This window comes from Mus caroli, unplaced genomic scaffold (genome assembly GCF_978045245.1).
Source record: "Mus caroli unplaced genomic scaffold, Mus_caroli_1 scaffold_1, whole genome shotgun sequence".
Classification (NCBI taxonomy): domain Eukaryota; kingdom Metazoa; phylum Chordata; class Mammalia; order Rodentia; family Muridae; genus Mus; species Mus caroli.
In genome coordinates, this window is record NW_028227256.1 from 55,241,074 (window position 1) to 55,259,252 (window position 18,179).

At 44.2% G+C, this 18,179-nt stretch overlaps 1 protein-coding gene across 2 annotated transcripts in view; it reads left to right on the forward strand.

Annotated features, from left to right (window-relative positions):
* Positions 1-18,179, forward strand: part of LOC110291452 (aldehyde oxidase 2) — an 83,293-nt gene that overhangs the window by 38,910 nt on the left and 26,204 nt on the right. For both annotated transcript variants that reach the window (XM_085837496.1, XM_085837497.1), the window contains 8 exons: positions 1,554-1,640; positions 2,280-2,471; positions 4,571-4,798; positions 8,721-8,816; positions 11,239-11,367; positions 14,056-14,130; positions 15,117-15,169; positions 16,028-16,142. In XM_085837496.1, the coding sequence (XP_085693622.1) occupies positions 1,554-1,640; positions 2,280-2,471; positions 4,571-4,798; positions 8,721-8,816; positions 11,239-11,367; positions 14,056-14,130; positions 15,117-15,169; positions 16,028-16,142 (975 nt within the window). The remainder of the gene's footprint in view (positions 1-1,553; positions 1,641-2,279; positions 2,472-4,570; positions 4,799-8,720; positions 8,817-11,238; positions 11,368-14,055; positions 14,131-15,116; positions 15,170-16,027; positions 16,143-18,179) is intronic.

The following is an 18,179-nucleotide window of genomic DNA, read 5'->3' on the forward strand; positions in this document are numbered from 1 at the left end:
CCCAGGACCTACGTAAAGACTCAGAGGCTGAGGCTGCTCCCTGCAGCAACCCCAGTACCCTGGAGGAGGAGACAGGGGGTCCCTGAGGCGACTTGTCTAGAAAGACTAGCCAAATTGGTAAGGTCTGGGTCTGTCAGGAAACTCCACCTCGGTAAATAAATTAAAGTACAATCAAGAAAGCTTTCTGACATTATCCTTTGGCACCACACACATGTGCACTCACACATATGTAGACACACACACTTGGGGAGGGGGTGGAGAAGCACTGTTAAAAGGAATAAGGATTTATATTTTTAGAGATTCCTCAAAGGAGAGGGGGAAGAAAAAGAAAGATGATGTCCAAACATCATGGCTATGAGAACAGCACTTTGTAGTAGAAATATTTAGAAACAATTTGACCATTTTGCATTGCAAAATAATCTCTAACTGGTGAATTTAAATTATTCAAGTTGCTCCATTTTCTTTCAACTGCAGTAGAAACACTGTTTAAACATGTTTGCAGCATCTAGTAGATGATACTATTTTTTGAATTTGTGATTGTGTCCTTAGGACATTCTGTCGTGATATAAGTTTACAAAACATGCTTTATTAGGAATTCCTTGAGCATACACAGCTGATTTCCTACCTGGTTTTACCACTGCCTTAGATTGCTGCACCATCCATTACCTATGCCACTATTTACAAAGCACCTTGGCCACCCAGTGAGGCAAGTCCAGCTCATGAATTCTCCACCCTCTGTTCCCACCCGAGGCTTTCCTGTCACAGGGATAACATGATTCATCTCCATGCACTCTGGAATCCCAGAGACTTTCCAATGTGGAGAAAACCACAAACTAAATTAGAAAGAAAGCCAGGACAGAATGGCGGAGAATCTTACAAGAGTCAGGAGAATGAGAGAGGCAATTTGCATTCTGGGAGTGGAGCACAAATTTGAGGATTCCATGCTGGGTGTGGAGCCAGAATTGCCTGCTAAAAAAAAAAAAAAAGGACTCAGAGCTGGGCAGTGGAGGTGCACGCCTTTAATCCCAGCACTTGGGAGGCAGAGGCAGGTGGATTTCTGAGTTCGAGGCCAGCCTGGTCTACAGAGTGAGTTCCAGGACAGCCAGGGCTACACTGAGAACCCTGTCTCGAAAAAGAAAGGACTCAGAAAAACTTGAGTTAAGAAAGGCCTTTTGGGGCTGGAGAGATGGCTCAGTGGTTAAGAGCACTGACTGCTCCTTGGGAGGACTTGAGTTCAATTCCCAGCACCCACATGGTGACTCACTACCATCTGTAATGGAATCCAACGCCCTCTTCTGGTGTGTCTGAAGACAGCAACAGTGTACTCACATAAAGTAAATAAATTAGTAAATCTTTTTTTAAAAAAAATTTTTCAAGAAAGGCCTTCTTCAATCAGATACTGGAAGACAAGGTCACAGCAGGCATGAGCCACACAAGAACAAACTGGAGGCAAAGTCTGTCTTTGATGCCTTCCAACAGGGAACTAAGGGGTGACTCACACTTGGTAAGTACATTTTAGGCAAATCAGTAAAATGTCTGTCATTTGGCGACAGGTGGGATTCATGAACAGTGGACGGATCAAAGCCCTAGACATTGAATGCTACATCAATGGAGGCTGCACATTGGATGACTCGGAGCTGGTATGTGTGTCAGACACCACTGTGCCCCTTCAGAGATAACATGCAAAATGTCTAGTTGTGTAAAAGTGTCTTCTTATTTGCCTGATATACTGGCTTCTCTCTCAGCCTCTGAAGTTTTGCCCTATTTGGCCTCAAACTAACTCTGGCAGTCTGGTCTAATCTTCGAGCTTCTTCTCATTCTCTGGCTTGTTCTGTCTTCCTGTGTCTAGCTTGTTCTCTCTTCAATCTGTCTCTGTAAGTCTCCCGATAAAACTGCTTTTGCTCTTGCTCTCTCTCTCTCTCTCTCTCTCTCTCTCTCTCTCTCCTGTGCATTGTTCTCTCTGAAGTTGTCTTTCTTTTCTCTCTGTTCTTGTGAGACTTGAGCACATCCTATTCTGTCAAAGCTCCTCTGATTCATCACTTTGTGTGCCACTCAATTAGATATCACTTTGAAACATGGCTGCTTCCTTCTACAAACTAGCTTTACCGTCATTGTATGGGATGAAAGATATGTTCTAAAGCTAAGATATTCCACAACTAGAAACAGGTTTTTCCAGTAAACACAACACACTCTTGGGATTCATAGTGTGATCAAATATCCTGCAACATGGAAAGTTGAGCAGTGTGTCTAATGTGTGTGGCTATCTCCTTCTTCTTTAGGTAACAGAATTTCTTGTACTAAAACTGGAAAATGCATACAAAATCCGAAACCTCAGACTCCGAGGTCGTGCCTGCATGACAAACTTACCATCCAATACAGCTTTTCGTGGGTTTGGCTTCCCACAGGGAGCCCTGGTAACAGAATCCTGCATCACAGCTGTGGCAGCCAAATGTGGGCTTCCACCAGAAAAGGTAAGATTATAATGAGGCTCATAACCAAGGCTGATAAGGAATTCGAGGAATTAGCTAGCATCCCCAGGGAACACTAGAACAAATGCACAAACTAACCCTGGCTTAGAATTTGAGATAAGAGCTTTGTTTTGGTTTTTTGTATTTTGTTTTTGTTTTTTCATGACTGTGATGTGGACATGCCATCATTACTTAGACACTCCAGGACTGACACATATCTGGGTTGTTTGCTACCCAATTTGGACTGTTAAATGTTACTGGAACTAGATAGAAGGCACAGTGGCTAAGAGCGCATACTGCTCTTCCAGGGGACCAGAATTCTGCTCCCAGCACCCACATTAGTGGTGCTCTGTAACTCCGGCTCCCCGGGATCCATCCTGCGCTCTCTTCTGTTCTCTATGGGCACTGCATCACATGCACAAGCTCACACACATATATACATAATTTTAAAATAAAATCTTATACCAGGTGGTGGTGGCACACAACTTTAATCCCGCACTTGAGGAGCAAAGGCAGGCAGATTTCTGAGTTTGATGGTAGCCTGAGTGAGTTCCAGGACAGCCAAGACTACACAGAGAAACCTTATCTCAAACAAAACCAAAATACACACATACATAAATACATCCATAAGTACATACACACATGTACATATATGCATAAAATCTTAAGGTGACCTTGAAATGGACACCCTAATACATATGTGCTAAGGATACATAATATTTTTGTCCTTTTGTGTAAATCCATTTATTGAACAAACTCACAGAAATGGAATTGCTGGGATACTTGAAGGCTTTTTGGAGATATTGTCCAAAATGAACCATTTAAAAATATTGTTCTGTGAAGTACCCCAGAAGACTTGTGGGGTACAAGGGAGTTGGAGCAGAGTCAGGCTGACTCCAGCTGTTGCTGACAGCTTCTACTCCTTACCTGTTCAGTCCCATCTGAGTGCGCACTCCGCGTCCACCCTGTCTCCTCAACCCAGACCTGCTCCAGCAAGGATTCTCTCTGTGTTTTCTCTGGAACATCTTTGTACCTAAATTCAATGGGACCTCTGGGTTTTCATTGGATTGGCAGAGTACTTCCTCTGCACCAGAGAACACCTAGTCCTATATACACAGCATATATCAGAATAATAATAGATTTCCTATAAGACTTCACAAACAGTGCCCATGGGTACAAAGGAGGAAACCATCTCATCAGGATGAAGATTAGGGGAAAAAAAAAAAAAAAACAATATCCTTCTGAGAAGATGGCAGGAGGTTCAGCCTGAAGAAAGGTGGATGGAGAGACGACCTAAGCAGGAACAGTAGGAACAGAGACAGTGACCTCTGTGCCCTAGATGCCTTGGCTAGAACAAGATGACGCACTTCATAGAGTTTCTGAGAAACAAATAAATTTTTACAAAAATATTCATTTTCATGGAGCTGAGGATGTAGCTCAGTGATAGAGTTAAGACAGCATTCACAAAGCCTTGGGCTCCGACCCCAGAGCTATACATGCAAAAAGAAAAAGAAAATAGATTTGATAACCTGCATAGTCTTTAAAAATCCAGTGTTGTTGCTGGAGACAGTACAGTATTCTTTTCCTTCTATCAAAATAAGTTGGAGATAGTTGGAAACCACTCCCCCAGGCATTTCCAGCAGGCTCTCCTTTCCTGGAGGTTGAAGTTCCCAAGATATGATGCAGATCCTGTTCACACACAAATTTGAAAAGATTTAACCATGTATTCAAAGTGCACACACACGCGCGCGCACACAGAATATAGGATAGATAGGTAGATAAATCATACTTAGAAAGATAGATAATGTGTGGGTGGATGGATGGATGGATGGGTAGGTAGGTTAGTAACCCAACCTCCCAGGCCTTCATCATACTCCCTTACTAGTCACTGTCCACTGCACTGCACTTCAGACAGAGAGACCCTAGTTGGTGCACTAGTAAGGAGATGAAAAACAGTCTCACCATTCTCACAGCAGCACGTGCCATTCAAAAACAATGGAAAAAGTCTGTCCTCCCCCGACAAAGTCTGTGCTTCAGTGGGAGCAGTCCAGCTGGCAGCCTGGCTCACCATAAGTTCTGATGGAATTTCACACTTGTTTCAGATTAGAGAGAAAAACATGTACAAAACAGTTGATAAAACCATCTACAAGCAAGCGTTCAACCCTGACCCCCTGATAAGGTGTTGGAACGAGTGTCTGGACAAGTCTTCCTTTCACATCAGAAGGACAAGAGTGGACGAGTTCAATAAGAAGAGTTACTGGAAGAAGCGAGGCATCGCTATTGTCCCCATGAAGTTTTCAGTTGGCTTTGCTGCAACAAGCTACCATCAGGTAAAGTTCACACATACACGCATGCGCCATGTGATAAATGGCCCTTATGTCCAACACAATCTTGGTCCAATCAACTGATTCTGATGTTCGAGGATGCCACATTTCCCTGAATATACATAGGAGAAGTTTCCAGAAGCATGAGCAGCTTCACGTGGTAGTAGGAGAAAGGTCACTGTGGCAAGAAGCTTTGGTGACAAGCCTGAGGACATCAGCCACATGGCTGTCAAGATTGGAGGTTAGGAGAACTGGCTCCAGATTCTATGCTAACCTAAAGGAATAGGAGCCCATGGGCCCCTGTGTGTTCCCTACTGAGGAAGGGGTGTCCCACCTGCAGGGATGCTTGGGATACCTGCCAAGTCTCAGGCAGAGAAGCCATTCTACTGCTTTCTGACCTGGCACTTGGAGCCACCTCCCCAGGAATCTGTTTGCCTCTGGTGGGGAATTGCCCTGGAGAAGTTGGCAAGAGGAGGAGGCAAGTCATTTCCAGGCAGGAGGGAGGCATGGGAGCGTCTCACACACAGCCAAGACCTCTAAAGAGGACCGGGCCTGAGCCAACAGATCTCTGAACTGCAGAGGGTCACAGGGACCAGAAAACTAGCAGAAATCTAGGAATGGCTGTCCTTACTCACTGCTATCAACCCAGGTCAGAAAATGCAGTGACTGGGAAAGGCTTTAAGTAGTACAGCACTATATGCATACCATCGAAAGCATTCCTCCATTCATACCCCACTAGTGGCAGCCTATCTTCCCACAACCCCTCCCTACACACAATACACACACACACACACATGCATGCACACATGTACACATGTATATATACACACACATACACACACACTGTGAAAGGAAGCCCCTCCTAGGAAATAAAAGCAGCAGTTGATCCAAACTCTTAGTCAACTGGAGTCAGAAAGGAAACGCTGAGACATTCTTGGTCTGCCGTTTGCTAGGTATGTGACATTAAAGCTGTTCAGACTTTCTGAGCTTTAGCTCCATCAACTGTAAAGTGAGCCTAGCAATAATACTCTCTTAGGATTAATGAGGACTGGCTGAGAAAATTAATATAGGTCACTTGGCAAGATTCCTTGAACATTCTGGAAGTCAACCAGGGTAATCCTAAGCCCTTCCCAAGAGAGCCCAGACACATCTCTCAGGGCTCTTTCTCCCCTGACAGGTAGGATAAGATGCCCTCAGCTTATGGGTCATATCCCTGCTTGAGTCTAGAATGACCATTCCATAGACAGGTACAAGGTTAGTTTTCACATCCACTAGCTTGACTGACTCAATGGACCCTGGATGGTTTTTCTCTGCCACCAAATATTGTATCTTTACCAGCCTAACTTGACCAACAGCTGGGTGACAAGTAGACAGGTTCGACCATGTAGTAACTACCCAAAGTTAGCATAGACCCCACAAATCAAGGGTTAAATCCACAGACTATCTCCACTCTGACACCAGCTACAAATTCATACTTGTGCCTAAATGATTTTTTTTTAGCTGTAATGATTTTCTAGAACAAATCACAAAACTCAGGAAAGCTTTTTATATTTTATTATCATTACCAGCTGATATAAATGACACAACTCAGAAGCAGCCAATGGGAAGAGATGCCTAAGGCAGGACACTAGGGAGGGACAAAGAACTTGTCTTCTGGGTGTTCATCCCCCAAAAAGTGCAGAGAACTCAGAAAGGTGCAGTGGGACTGCACAAATATAAATACACACAGGCTGATCCACTCACCCTGAACCTATCCCAGTACCTCCTGAGGAAAAAGATAGCACTTTCTGAGATTTAGTAAGTACCGGGAAGTACTGTGCCAAGAACCAGAAACAAGACTTAAGTACCTAGTTTCTTTTGTCATCAAAATGGTCCCTTCTCACCAAAAGTACAGCCCTTCCACTATCATCCCTGGGCGCCAATTTTTTATCTTGGCCACATTAGAAGAAAGCTTTACCTCAGCTGATGACTTTTAGCTTCCCCATGGAGCTGTAAATTGATATACCCAAGAACCGCTTGGCCAGGTCTGGCAAGTGTCATTCCAGGTCAGCTGCTGACACAGCTGGAACGCCTCCTCACAAACAGTGGGAGGCAGAGTGCTACAGCCGGCCACAGGCTACAGTGAATAAATACTCTTATTAGCACCATATATCTCCAAGCTCCCCAGCCCCTCCAAGCCACTGGGGAGCCTCACCTCCAGGCATTTCCAGGCTGGGAGGAAAAACACCACCTTTCCACCCATCTAATTTTAACAAAATCTACGTAGTGTCTCTGAGTCCAACCTGCTCAAAGTTCTCTCTAGGACACAGTTGCACAGTGCCTGCCCTGCTTGGAGATTCTCTGAGCAGAACTTGCCATGCCCATGGGGTACTCTGTGGTAGGTACAGCAAATATAGTGGGCAGCTCGAAAAACATATGTGTGTGTTTATGTGTATGTATAAGTGTATGTGTATAGATCCTACAGTTCTATAGGTTGGAAGTTCAGAGTTAAGCTATCAGCAGAACCACTCTGTCTCCAAGCCCTCAGGCACTTCCAGCCTCTTCAGGCTCCTGCTCCTTCTTGGCTTATGGCAATATAACTCCATTGTCTGACTCCAGCTTCATGGGCCATTATCCCTGGTGTTGTCCCCAGAGTCTGCTAAGGATGCCAGTCATTGAATTTGAGACCCCTTCTACTAGTCTGACCATCTTAAATAATTATATCTGCAAAAACCATTTCCAACTCGGAGCATGTTCTGAGGCTCCAGGTGGATGTGAACTGGGAGGAGTGAGCCACTGTTGCACCCAGAACTTAAAAGAGGAAGGATGGAAGAGGTGATGGGGCCTTCTCAGATATGGTCAGATGCTGCAGGGAGTCTTAAGAGAGTGGAGACTGCAGAGTCTAAAGGCTGGACAGATGGAAAACAGGGAACCATCCAGGAACTGAAGACAGCAGAGCAGGAGCCAGGATCGGAGAGGAGTCATGGTGGGATTGGACCTGGGACAAGGCAAGAAGAGAGAGTAATGTAGTGGGGTAGGGGATGAGACCAGACCCTAAAGGACAGCGGTGACAAGGGGCAGAGCTTTCAGCAACAGGTAAAGAGGAGTCACCTTGCTCACTTCTGTCCCTTGCCTCTATTTATTGTCAAACTGTCAGGGGACCCTGAGCTTCACAAGGGGAGTTGGAGCTGACTGCTCAGCTCTCATAGAACTCATTTTCTACAGCCTTAAGCCACTGAGATTCTGCCTGGAAATGACTGGACTTCAGCCAGTGTCCCCACCATCGTATGCCTGGCTTGAAGCAGCCTGTTCACGTTTATGTGTCTAGACAAGATCAGGGAAATATTCCACTCAGTAGCTTCACAGTCAGCCCTAACTCACTTGACTTTCAAGTAGTTAAGACCAGGTAGGCATGATCATACATGATTTTAACCCTAGAACTTGGGGGACGAAGGCAGGCAAATTTCTGTGAGTTCAAGGCCAGCCGGAAGGAGTTCTAAGCCAGCTAGAGCTACATAGTAAGATAAGACCCTGTCTAAAAAAAAAAAAATTCATATTGCTAAGTAGGGAAATTCTTTGCAGTTGACTTTTGATAGAGTAGACATAAGTTCAAGGACCTATGGGAAACCTCACATCTCTGACTTCCCTGCTCCAGAGAGTGAGGTTTCACTACCTCATTTCTTTTCCTACATTTTTAGAAATGATTTTATGTGTATGAGAGTTTGCCTGCATATATGTCTTTGTACCATGTGTGTGCATTGCCCATTAAAACTAAACGAAGAAGTCGTATTTCCTGGAAAGTGGACTTACATTTGTGAGCTGCCATGTGGGTGCTGGGAATTGAACCTGGGTCCTCTGGAAGATCAGCCAGTGCTCTTAACCCTAAGCCTCACTTCTTACATTGAACTTACCAATACCCTCACAGAAATGCTCCTGGATTGTCTTATAGGCGGCTGCGCTCGTCCATATCTACACTGATGGCTCTGTGTTGGTGGCACATGGAGGCAATGAACTGGGGCAAGGTATTCACACCAAAATGTTACAGGTAAAATCAAGAAAATTCATCTTTTCACACATTGTTGACATGACCGAAACTTGGAATATCTTTTAAGGTAAATGATGACAGGACATTCAAATGTAAAGACTTTGACTAGTTGAAAGGCTTCTTGCATATAAACTACAATGAACGCTGTGACAGAAATCTCATGCATGTATAAATGCTCCTGGAACTTGGACAGGGCTGAGAGGTGGAAGAGATTATTAGTAAAGTGGTGACTCATGAGCCGGCAGAACACTATGACAGAGGCTCCACACAGCCACACGAGCTAACAAGGAACAGGAAAGAGCCAATGAGTCATCAAATAATCAACTATTAACATGCTGTAACTTTCTCTCTCTCTCTCTCTCTCTCTCTCTCTCTCTCTCTCTCTCTCTCTCTCTCTCGTGTTTAGTACTAGGGATTGAATTTAGGGCTGTGTACAAGCTAGGTAAGTGACAAGTGCTTTAACACTGAGCCATAACACCAGCTCTTTTTCATTAAAAAAAAAAAAGATGCCTGCTGGTGTGATTGCACACAATTTTAATCCTGGCACTCTGGATATATATAGGCAGATTTCTGAGTTTAAGTCCTGCCTAGGCTACAGAGCAGTTCCAGGACAGGCAAGGATTACAGTAGCGAAACCCTATCTCAGAGGACCAAAAAACAAGAAAAAGAGGGGAGAGGAGGAAGAAGAAAGAACAAAGAAAGAAAATAAAAAGGGAAGCCAACAGGAAGGCTCATTTGTGTGTGTTTACCCCTCACGCGTGCGTGCACATGCACACTCAGATTCTACATGACAGATGCGGAGGTCAGGGGACACTTTAGGAGAGTCAGTTCTCGACTTCCACCACGTGAGTGCTGGGTATCTCAGGTAGGTTGTCAGGCTCAGTGGTAAGTATCTGCTGGGCCAACTAACCAACCCTGACCTATACTTCTAAAGACATGATCTCAGAAAAAACAGACTCCTTTGAATTAAACACAATCAACATGATGATGGACTGGTCAGATTACTACAGCGTAGCTTTCATCACTGACCCCTTAGCTCTCTTAGAACACGCCTCCCACGTTACACAAGTTCCCAAGGATTCCTCATTCAGGCATGCTCAGCCCTCTCCTCCTTGCTCACGCTCCTGCCACAGACAGACAGGCCCAGTGACCCCTGAACCCCATTGACTGCAGGAAAGAAAGCATATATGATTCATGCGAGGTCAACCAGCCTCCTTTTCTAAAACAGACAGGCAGCCGCTCTGAGAGAGGAATCTCTCCCCAGGCATTGTTTGGGAAGTAGGCCGAAGGACAGGGGTCATCACGCCTCCTGACTGTTGTGAACAGTATGGTCATGGAGAAAGGAAAGCAAACACAGAGACTGAGTAAGGACCCTCATGAGACCATAAAGTCCCATGACTTTACATGCTTGTCAGCCCTCCAGTCCCTTTTTGGTTGTTTTGCTTTGTTTGAGGCAGGTTCTCACCATGTGTCCATTGCTTTTCCAAAGGATCCATCCAATTCCAAGTACTCATATCAGGCAGCTCCCAGCAGCCTGTAACTCCCGCTCCAGGCAGGTCAGGCCGGCTTTTGCAGCGCCTTCCTCTTTTTTCTTCTATTTATTCCCACTTACTTATGTTTTTCTAGTCTTTGCTGTTCACTTTTAAATTTTCTGTTCTTTTCCTTTCAGCTTCTCTGAGGGACTCCTATAAAAATTAAGATAATAAAGGGGGGAGGGGATAGCATTTTCATGGGCAGAAGCACAGACACTTGGAATGGAGAAGTAAGCAGATCTTCGTGAGTTTGAGGCCAACCTGGACTACAAAGTGAGTTCCAGGACAGAGCAACATAGTGAGATCCTGTCTCAAAGAAGAGAAGAAAGGAGGAGAAGGAAAAAAGGAAGAAAGGAAAAGAGGAAGGGGAAGGGAGGGAGAGAGGGAGGGAGGGAGGGACGGAGGAAGAAACCACACAATAGCTGACAAGATGGCTCAGTGGGTCAAGGGTGCTTGCCACCAAGTCTAACCACTGGAGTTCAAGCCCCAGGACCCATGTGTTAGAAGGAAAGAACTAACTCCTGAAAGTTGTCTTCTGATCTCCACATGGATGCTCTGGGCCATACATACACAGTCATCAAAACTAAATTAAAGCCGGGCGTGGTGGCGCACGCCTTTAATCCCAGCACTCAGGAGGCAGAGGCAGGCGGATTTCTGAGTTCGAGGCCAGCCTGGGCTACAGAGTGAGTTCCAGGACAGCCACGACTACACAGAGAAACCCTGTCTCGAAAAAACCAAAAAAAAAAAAAAAAAAAAAAAAAAAACTAAATTAAAATGTATTAAAATTTGTTTTTAAAATAAATTGCTTTTTCCCTACGTTTTTTTTTTCCCCAATGGCTTAAGTTCTTGTAGACTTCTTTATTGGATTTGAACTATGTCCTTTCTCACAGGTGGCCAGCCGTGAACTGAAAATACCCATGTCTTATCTGCACATCTGCGAAACAAGTACAGCAACAGTGCCCAATACAATCGCTACAGCCGCTTCCGTCGGAGCGGATGTCAACGGCAGGGCTGTGCAGGTGACTGCTCGCATCTCTGTCCCCGGTGACCTTTACCACACCTCTGGTTTCTTATCTACACTGTGGTTGGCTTCAGGGAGGTGATCCATCACACGTTAACTTAGAGAAAGAAGGGTTTGTGTGGGGCTTATGATGCCAGAGAGATAAGAGTCCATCGCCATCATGGCGTGGACATGTGGCAGTAGGCAGGCATGGCAACTGGGGCAGCAGCGGGGAGCTCACATCGTGGACCACAGGCAGTAAGCAGAGAGAGGACTAGGTATGGTGGGAGTCTTCAAACTCGCAAAGTCCACCCTCCCCCAGTGGCATTCTTCCTAAGCCTCCCCAAATAGCACCAAGTGGGGAACAAGTACTCAGAGACTCTGGGAGATACTTATTATTCAAACTACCACAGTTACTAAATAAAAAGTTAGACTACCAATATATTGGGAGCATATATGAATTAGAGCAAGGTAATACATAGACCCAGAATATAATGGTTCAGACACAAAAGTCCCTTTCATGCACACATCGGAGTCCAGAGGGAGTCTTTGGTCAGCCAGGCATCCAGACTGATAGTGGCGCCATTAGTGTGGCTTTCTATGTGGATCTGAGCTTCATCATTTCAACTGCATGAGGTCATGCATGAGGAAGACTCCAGGCTAGACCTGGAAGTGATGCGAGCTGCTTGTACTCATAGTCCCTTAGTAAGAGTTAGTCTCTGGTTCTATCTACATACTCTACAGACAAGGAAAGTTGGTGAACACAGAAGACAGGGAAGGTGTATGTCCAGCTCCTGTGAAGGAGGGAGACTTCATTTGAGTGAACAGTAACTCTGTTCCTGGGAGACATCGAAGAAGCTTTAAGACCCAACAGGGTAGAAACACACTTGCTTCCCTGGCCTGGTGAGTTCCTACAGGCTGACTAACTGAGCCCAGCCCAGCCCAGCAGACATACTAATTACAGAGTGGCCACCAGTGCCCCCACCAGAATACCCGGAGCCTCCTTCTCTTGGAACTCTTTTAATTAACATACAAAGTAATGGGTTTCTTATTAAGTTAACTGATTTAGGAATACTGATCTTTTAGTTTGATTTGTTATCTTTTTTATTATTTTAGTATGTTACTATTTTTTTTTATGTTTATGGGTTTTTTTGCCAGCAGGTATGTCTGTGATCCACATGTGTGCTTGGTGCCTGCTGAAGGCCAGGGTAGGGTGTTAGATCCTCTGGAACTGGAGCTATAGAGCTGCCACGTGGGTGCCAGGAGCTGAACTCCGATCTTCTGGAAGAATAGCCAGTGCTTTTAACTGCCAAGCCACTTCTCCAGCATCGGGACGTTTCTGAGACAGCATCTCACTATATAGCTCAGGATGCCTGGCAACAGGATGTATATCCTGAGCTGACCTCAGACTCATAACAGTCACCTATAGAATCACAGGTGTGCACTGCCACACCTACATGGATATTCTTTTGAATTAGTAGTCACTGAATTTGTTATGCTTCTTCCATGACAAACGCTTTTTTTCACTAGAGCATTGTGGGAATGAAATTCCTGCAGATCACTATAATTGCCTTCAAACTAGCCTTATCTATGTGAGAGCAATTCTGGGGAGCGGGGGCACAAAACTAGTGGTTTTTCTCTCAGAACAAATGTATGAAAAAGTTCAAATCCATGAGCTTCTATTCGGAGTAGGCTCTAACACAAGCGGTGGGCAGGCCAGGCACCATGGAGTGGCTACCTTAGCTAAGAGTTAGAGCATCTGGTCTTAGGATCAGAAACTGTGGGTTTATAGCTCCGGCTTTGTTTATTTGCTTTGGTTTGGTTTGGTTTGTTGGGACTGTCATGGAACTCGCTGTGGAGACAAGGCTGGTCTTGAACTCAGAGACCCACCTGCCTCTGCCTCCTGAATGCTGGGATTAAAGGCGTGTGTCACCACTGCCCAGTTTAGTTCTGTTCTGTTTTGTTTTGTTTCAATTTACTTTTTATTTTATGTGTGTGGAATTTTTGTCTGCATATATGTCTTAAAATCAACTTTCTTTCTTTCTTTCTTTCTTTCTTTCTTTCTTTCTTTCTTTTTTTTTTAGTTTTTCGAGACAGGGTTTCTCTGTGTAGCCCTGGCTGTCCTGGAACTCACTTTGTAGACCAGGCTGTCCTGGAACTCAGAAATCTGCCTGCCTCTGCCTCCCAAGTGCTGGGATCAAAGGTGTGCGCCACCACGCCCGGAAAAATCAACTTTCTTATTTTCTCACTTCAAACCCAAAGCCGAGGCCTTTACATGGTGGCTTCATGAGAGACAGATAAACAGACGGAGGGATGGGCGGAGAGTCGAATATTTTAGACCCAAAAGGATAGTGGCCTGTCATTGTCACAAGCACAAATTTGAATGAAAATATAATGTTTATTCTATTTATCTTAATAACTAGAAAGCACAAAGTAAAGTTCAAAGATGTAGTTAAAGAAAAAAGGGAAGTAAGGTCTGAATATTCTATGAAAGAGGATCTGAGAGTAGAGATTTGGGCTATATTCATAGGAAGTGAAGCAAGATGGGGAGACCAAGTCCCGTAGTTGATGTTAACCTCAAGGGTCGGCTGTGTGCTATCTTTTGTTCCCAAAATATAAGAAGCAGGGAGTACTTGCTAACCAGTAGTCAGCAAAAATCCTTTGCCACAAGTCCTAACCACAAGGCTTTCTTGTTTATTTCTTCTAGAATGCCTGTCAAATCCTTCTCAAACGTCTTGAGCCCGTCATTAAGAAAAACCCAGAAGGGACATGGAGAGACTGGGTAAGTGCTCCTCTTTGTTTCTGTATGTGAGACCATCTCAGGTGTCACAGCAGTGAGCAGCCTCCCACATAAGACAGTTCCTATCCACAGCTTTGGAAAGTTCTCTGAGCTGGGTCTCTGTTAGGGATGTGTTCCAGGTCTGTGTGGAGAGCACACACAGGGAAGGGCAGTCACCAGGAAGAGGAAGGGTGTGTGCAGAGCATTCCCGAAGCCCGCCTCTCAGCTTATGGAGGAAAGAAGAGGGAAGAGCCACACAAAATACTGGTGCTCTGAGAGGGAAGAGAACTGAAGACATCACAAAGGAAGTGACCTCACAGATCCCACACTTCTTTATTAAATTATTATCACACACTTACACTCAAGCACACTCACATACACTATACACTCTCACACGCTCACACCTTATATTGTTATCACTCAAAAATTAACCCCAAATACCTTTTCTTTCTTTCTTTCTTTCTTTCTTTTTTTTTTTTTTTTTTTTTTTTTTTTTTTTTTTTTTTTTTTGAGACAGGGTTTCTCTGTGTAGCCCTGGCTATCCTGGAACTCACTCTGTAGACCAGGCTGAATTTGAACTCAGAGATCCACCTGCTTCTTCCTTCACAGAGCTTGGATTAAAGGCATATGCCACCAGTGCCCAACACAATTACCTGTTTTTAGAAGATTTAAATATTTTTATTTTGCTTGCATAAGCATTTTGCCTGCTATGATGAGTGGTGTCAGAGCAAGGCTTCTTTACAGTATATATATATATATATATATATATATATATATATATATATGAGCAGTGGTGGTGCACGCCTTTAATCCCAGCACTCAGGGGGCAGAGGAAGGTGGATTTCTGAGTTTGAGGCCAGCCTGGTCTACAGAGTGAGTTCTAGGAGAGCCAGGGCTACACAGAAAAACCCTGTCACAGAAAAAAAGCTCATTTCCACCTAACAAGTGGCATACCTATCTAACCTCTCTTAAATATGCCTATTCCACAGATAGAAGCAGCTTTTGAAAAAAGAATCAGTCTTTCAGCCACTGGATACTTCAGGTAAAACTCAAAAAATATCTTGGCTTAGGTAAGAAAATATGAGGTTGCTTTGGGCCTCAGTCCTCATTGATAAAAAAGATTGTATTATATAATTATGGGAGTATATTCTAGGCCCAAAATTGTGTAACTTCACATAAGCCTCTGAGTGATATAGTTAAGGAAATGTTAAACAATTAACAATTCAAACAGGATTAAAGGCACTGGTCTATCTGCTATTATTTACATTTATTTGTTTGTTGATTCTGGGGCTGGGGATTGAACCTAGGACCTCGCACATGGTAGGCAAGCACTCTGCCACTGGCCTACCCCCTCAGCCCTTACTGTTCTTTATTGTGAGTAGTGAATAGATATCATCACCAGAACTAACTTGCCACTCAACTCTACCAATCTCCCTTCCTTTATTACAAAACCTTTCTCCTTTGAAGCAGGTTTTGGGGGATGGGATAAAAAAAAAAATCACTTGTCTCCATATATGCAGTTTTGATTGACGGGGGGGGGGGGGTTGCCCCAACAAATTTATGTTCATTAAATATAGAAAGCAAAGAGAGGTGACTATCACATTCAAGAGGGATATGGCACTCCTGCTACAGGTTATCCAAATAAACCCTCAGGCTACACAGGCATGAGCAGAAGGAAGTGTTCATTCGCTTTAGCGCAATGGCACATAACCACTGAGGTGAATATGAGGGAACAGCTTGAAGGAACAAAAAAAAAAAAAAAAAATCAAAAAATAGTTGAGATGTGCACCAGGCAGCTGTACAGTAAAACTGTGGTGGTAGTAATCTTTTTAAGTACAGACGTTGTGTTTTCTGTGCCACTCCCACCCCTCCCCCCACCTAAAGGACTTTATTCCCTCAGGGGCTACAAGGCCTTCATGGACTGGGAGAAAGGAGAGGGAGACCCATTCCCGTACTATGTCTATGGAGCTGCATGTTCTGAGGTTGAAATCGACTGCCTGACAGGTGCTCACAAGGTAGGTCAGCACTGCCCCGGGCAAGTTAGATCAGCAACCCAACTGGCACTGTGCAGAAAGTGGCCCAGCGCCGTTGCGTAATTCGCAAAAGAGAGGCTAGTTCTTTCCATTCCAAGGGAACTTTAAGAGATCCAGTCTTCTCTTGGAATCGTCACATAAGATAATAATAACATAGCAGTCAAGAGGGAGTGGCTGTGACCGACTGGATGTGATTAATGTGTTAAAGTTACCATTGCATTTCCGACAACAAAGTCACTTCCCAGAGTTTTACCTAGAAGCAGGTTTTACTCCTCAAAGAGAAACAGGTTGTCCAGGTGAGGTCATTTAGCTCAGCCGATGTTCATCCGTAGTCATTATTCCAAGGACAGTATGGATGGCCAAAGGGATAGACTGCGGTGTGGTGGGGTCTGAAAAGAATGTTGTGCCTGCCATTGCTCATCAAGAAGTCACCTGCATAGACAGGGAGAATATCTAGGCCAAGTCAGCAGCTTGCACCATACGTGGTAAACTTGGGATACTCTAGATCACTCTGGAGACAAGGACAACGGAAATATTAAATAGAGTTAAATATAACCAAAGTGTAGTAAGTTGTATCATTAGGAAAAGTATAATGGCTGCAACATATCAAAATACGTCTATTTACTTATTTCTTAACTTTTCTTCCACATCAATATTATTAAAAAATATATTTTTTTTTTGAGACAGGATCTTCTTAGGTAGCCTAAGATGCCCTTGAACTTGCTGTGTAGTCAAGGATAATCTCGAATTCTGATCTTCCTGCTTCCATCTCTCAAATGCTGGGCTGTTAGCCATGTCCAGTGTGTGCAGATGCCGGCGACCACACCCACAGCCTTCTGCGTGTGAGGCATGCACCCTACCAACCAAGCCACACCGCCCAGCCCATTAATAAGATTGTTTAAAGACACAGTGTCTGAAAAGAAATGCCCTCCTGTTTAATTCAGGTTTCCCTTTAGGATATATTAATATTATTCAACACGTGTTTACATTGATTTTCCCTGGGGGTGGTGCATGCCATATGGCACTGTGGAGATAAGAAGACATCTTATGAGAGAAGACTCACTCCTTCCACTTCATGGGCCCCAGGGATCAAACTCAGGCTGTCAGGCCTGACAGCAAACACCTTTAACTGTGGAGGCATCTTGCCTCCCTCTGTGGCTCCATTTTCATGTGAGGTCATTTTTTTAAGAGGAAAACTCACGTGATCACAGACTGTTCGTGTCTCATTTTAGACTCTGTTTTCTGGTGCTTTTCACACTAAGGCACACATAGATAATATTTGTGCAGCAGCCCCGGGGATATCAACCTGGGGCCTGTCTCAGGTTCCCCTCAAGGCCCACAGGCCAGTGTCTCTGCTTTCCTGAGCTCCACCTTACTAGGGAGCTGGTGTTGATGATCAGCTAGTCAGTCATAAGACCCTGCCCGCTGACAGGGGTGTTGCCAAATTTAGCAAATAAAAACATAGGCTGGTTAATTCAACTTGAATTTCAAGTAAACAACAAATACGTTTCCAGCATAAATATGTCCCACACAAGTCTTGGGTCATACTTATTTTACCTGTCAACTCTATCTGAAGGCTTTAAAGTAACTCCTTAAAAAAACAAACAGAGGAATCTTCCAGAATACATGGTGTTAAAATCTGGTCTTTTCTGTGCCTTCCAGTTTATACATATAGGTAAAGGTTCAGAAATTTCAGTATTAATGTTGATCTCTGAAAATAGTTTACTCTATTCAGAGACACTAAATGACTGGCCCACCGTGGCCAGTTGTGTGAGGCACTGTTGTCTGGGGATGTCCAGCTGGTAAGCAAAGGTTTCTACCTACCATGTCACCATCTCCTTCCCCTGTGTAATACCACAGCACTGACTGTTCTTCCAGAGGTCCTGAGTTCAATTCCCAGCAACCACACAGTAGCTCACAACCATCTGAAATGGGATTTGATGCTCTCTTCTAGTGTTTCTGAAGAGAGCAACAGTGTACTCATATACATAAAATAAATAAATAATCCTTTTTAAAAAT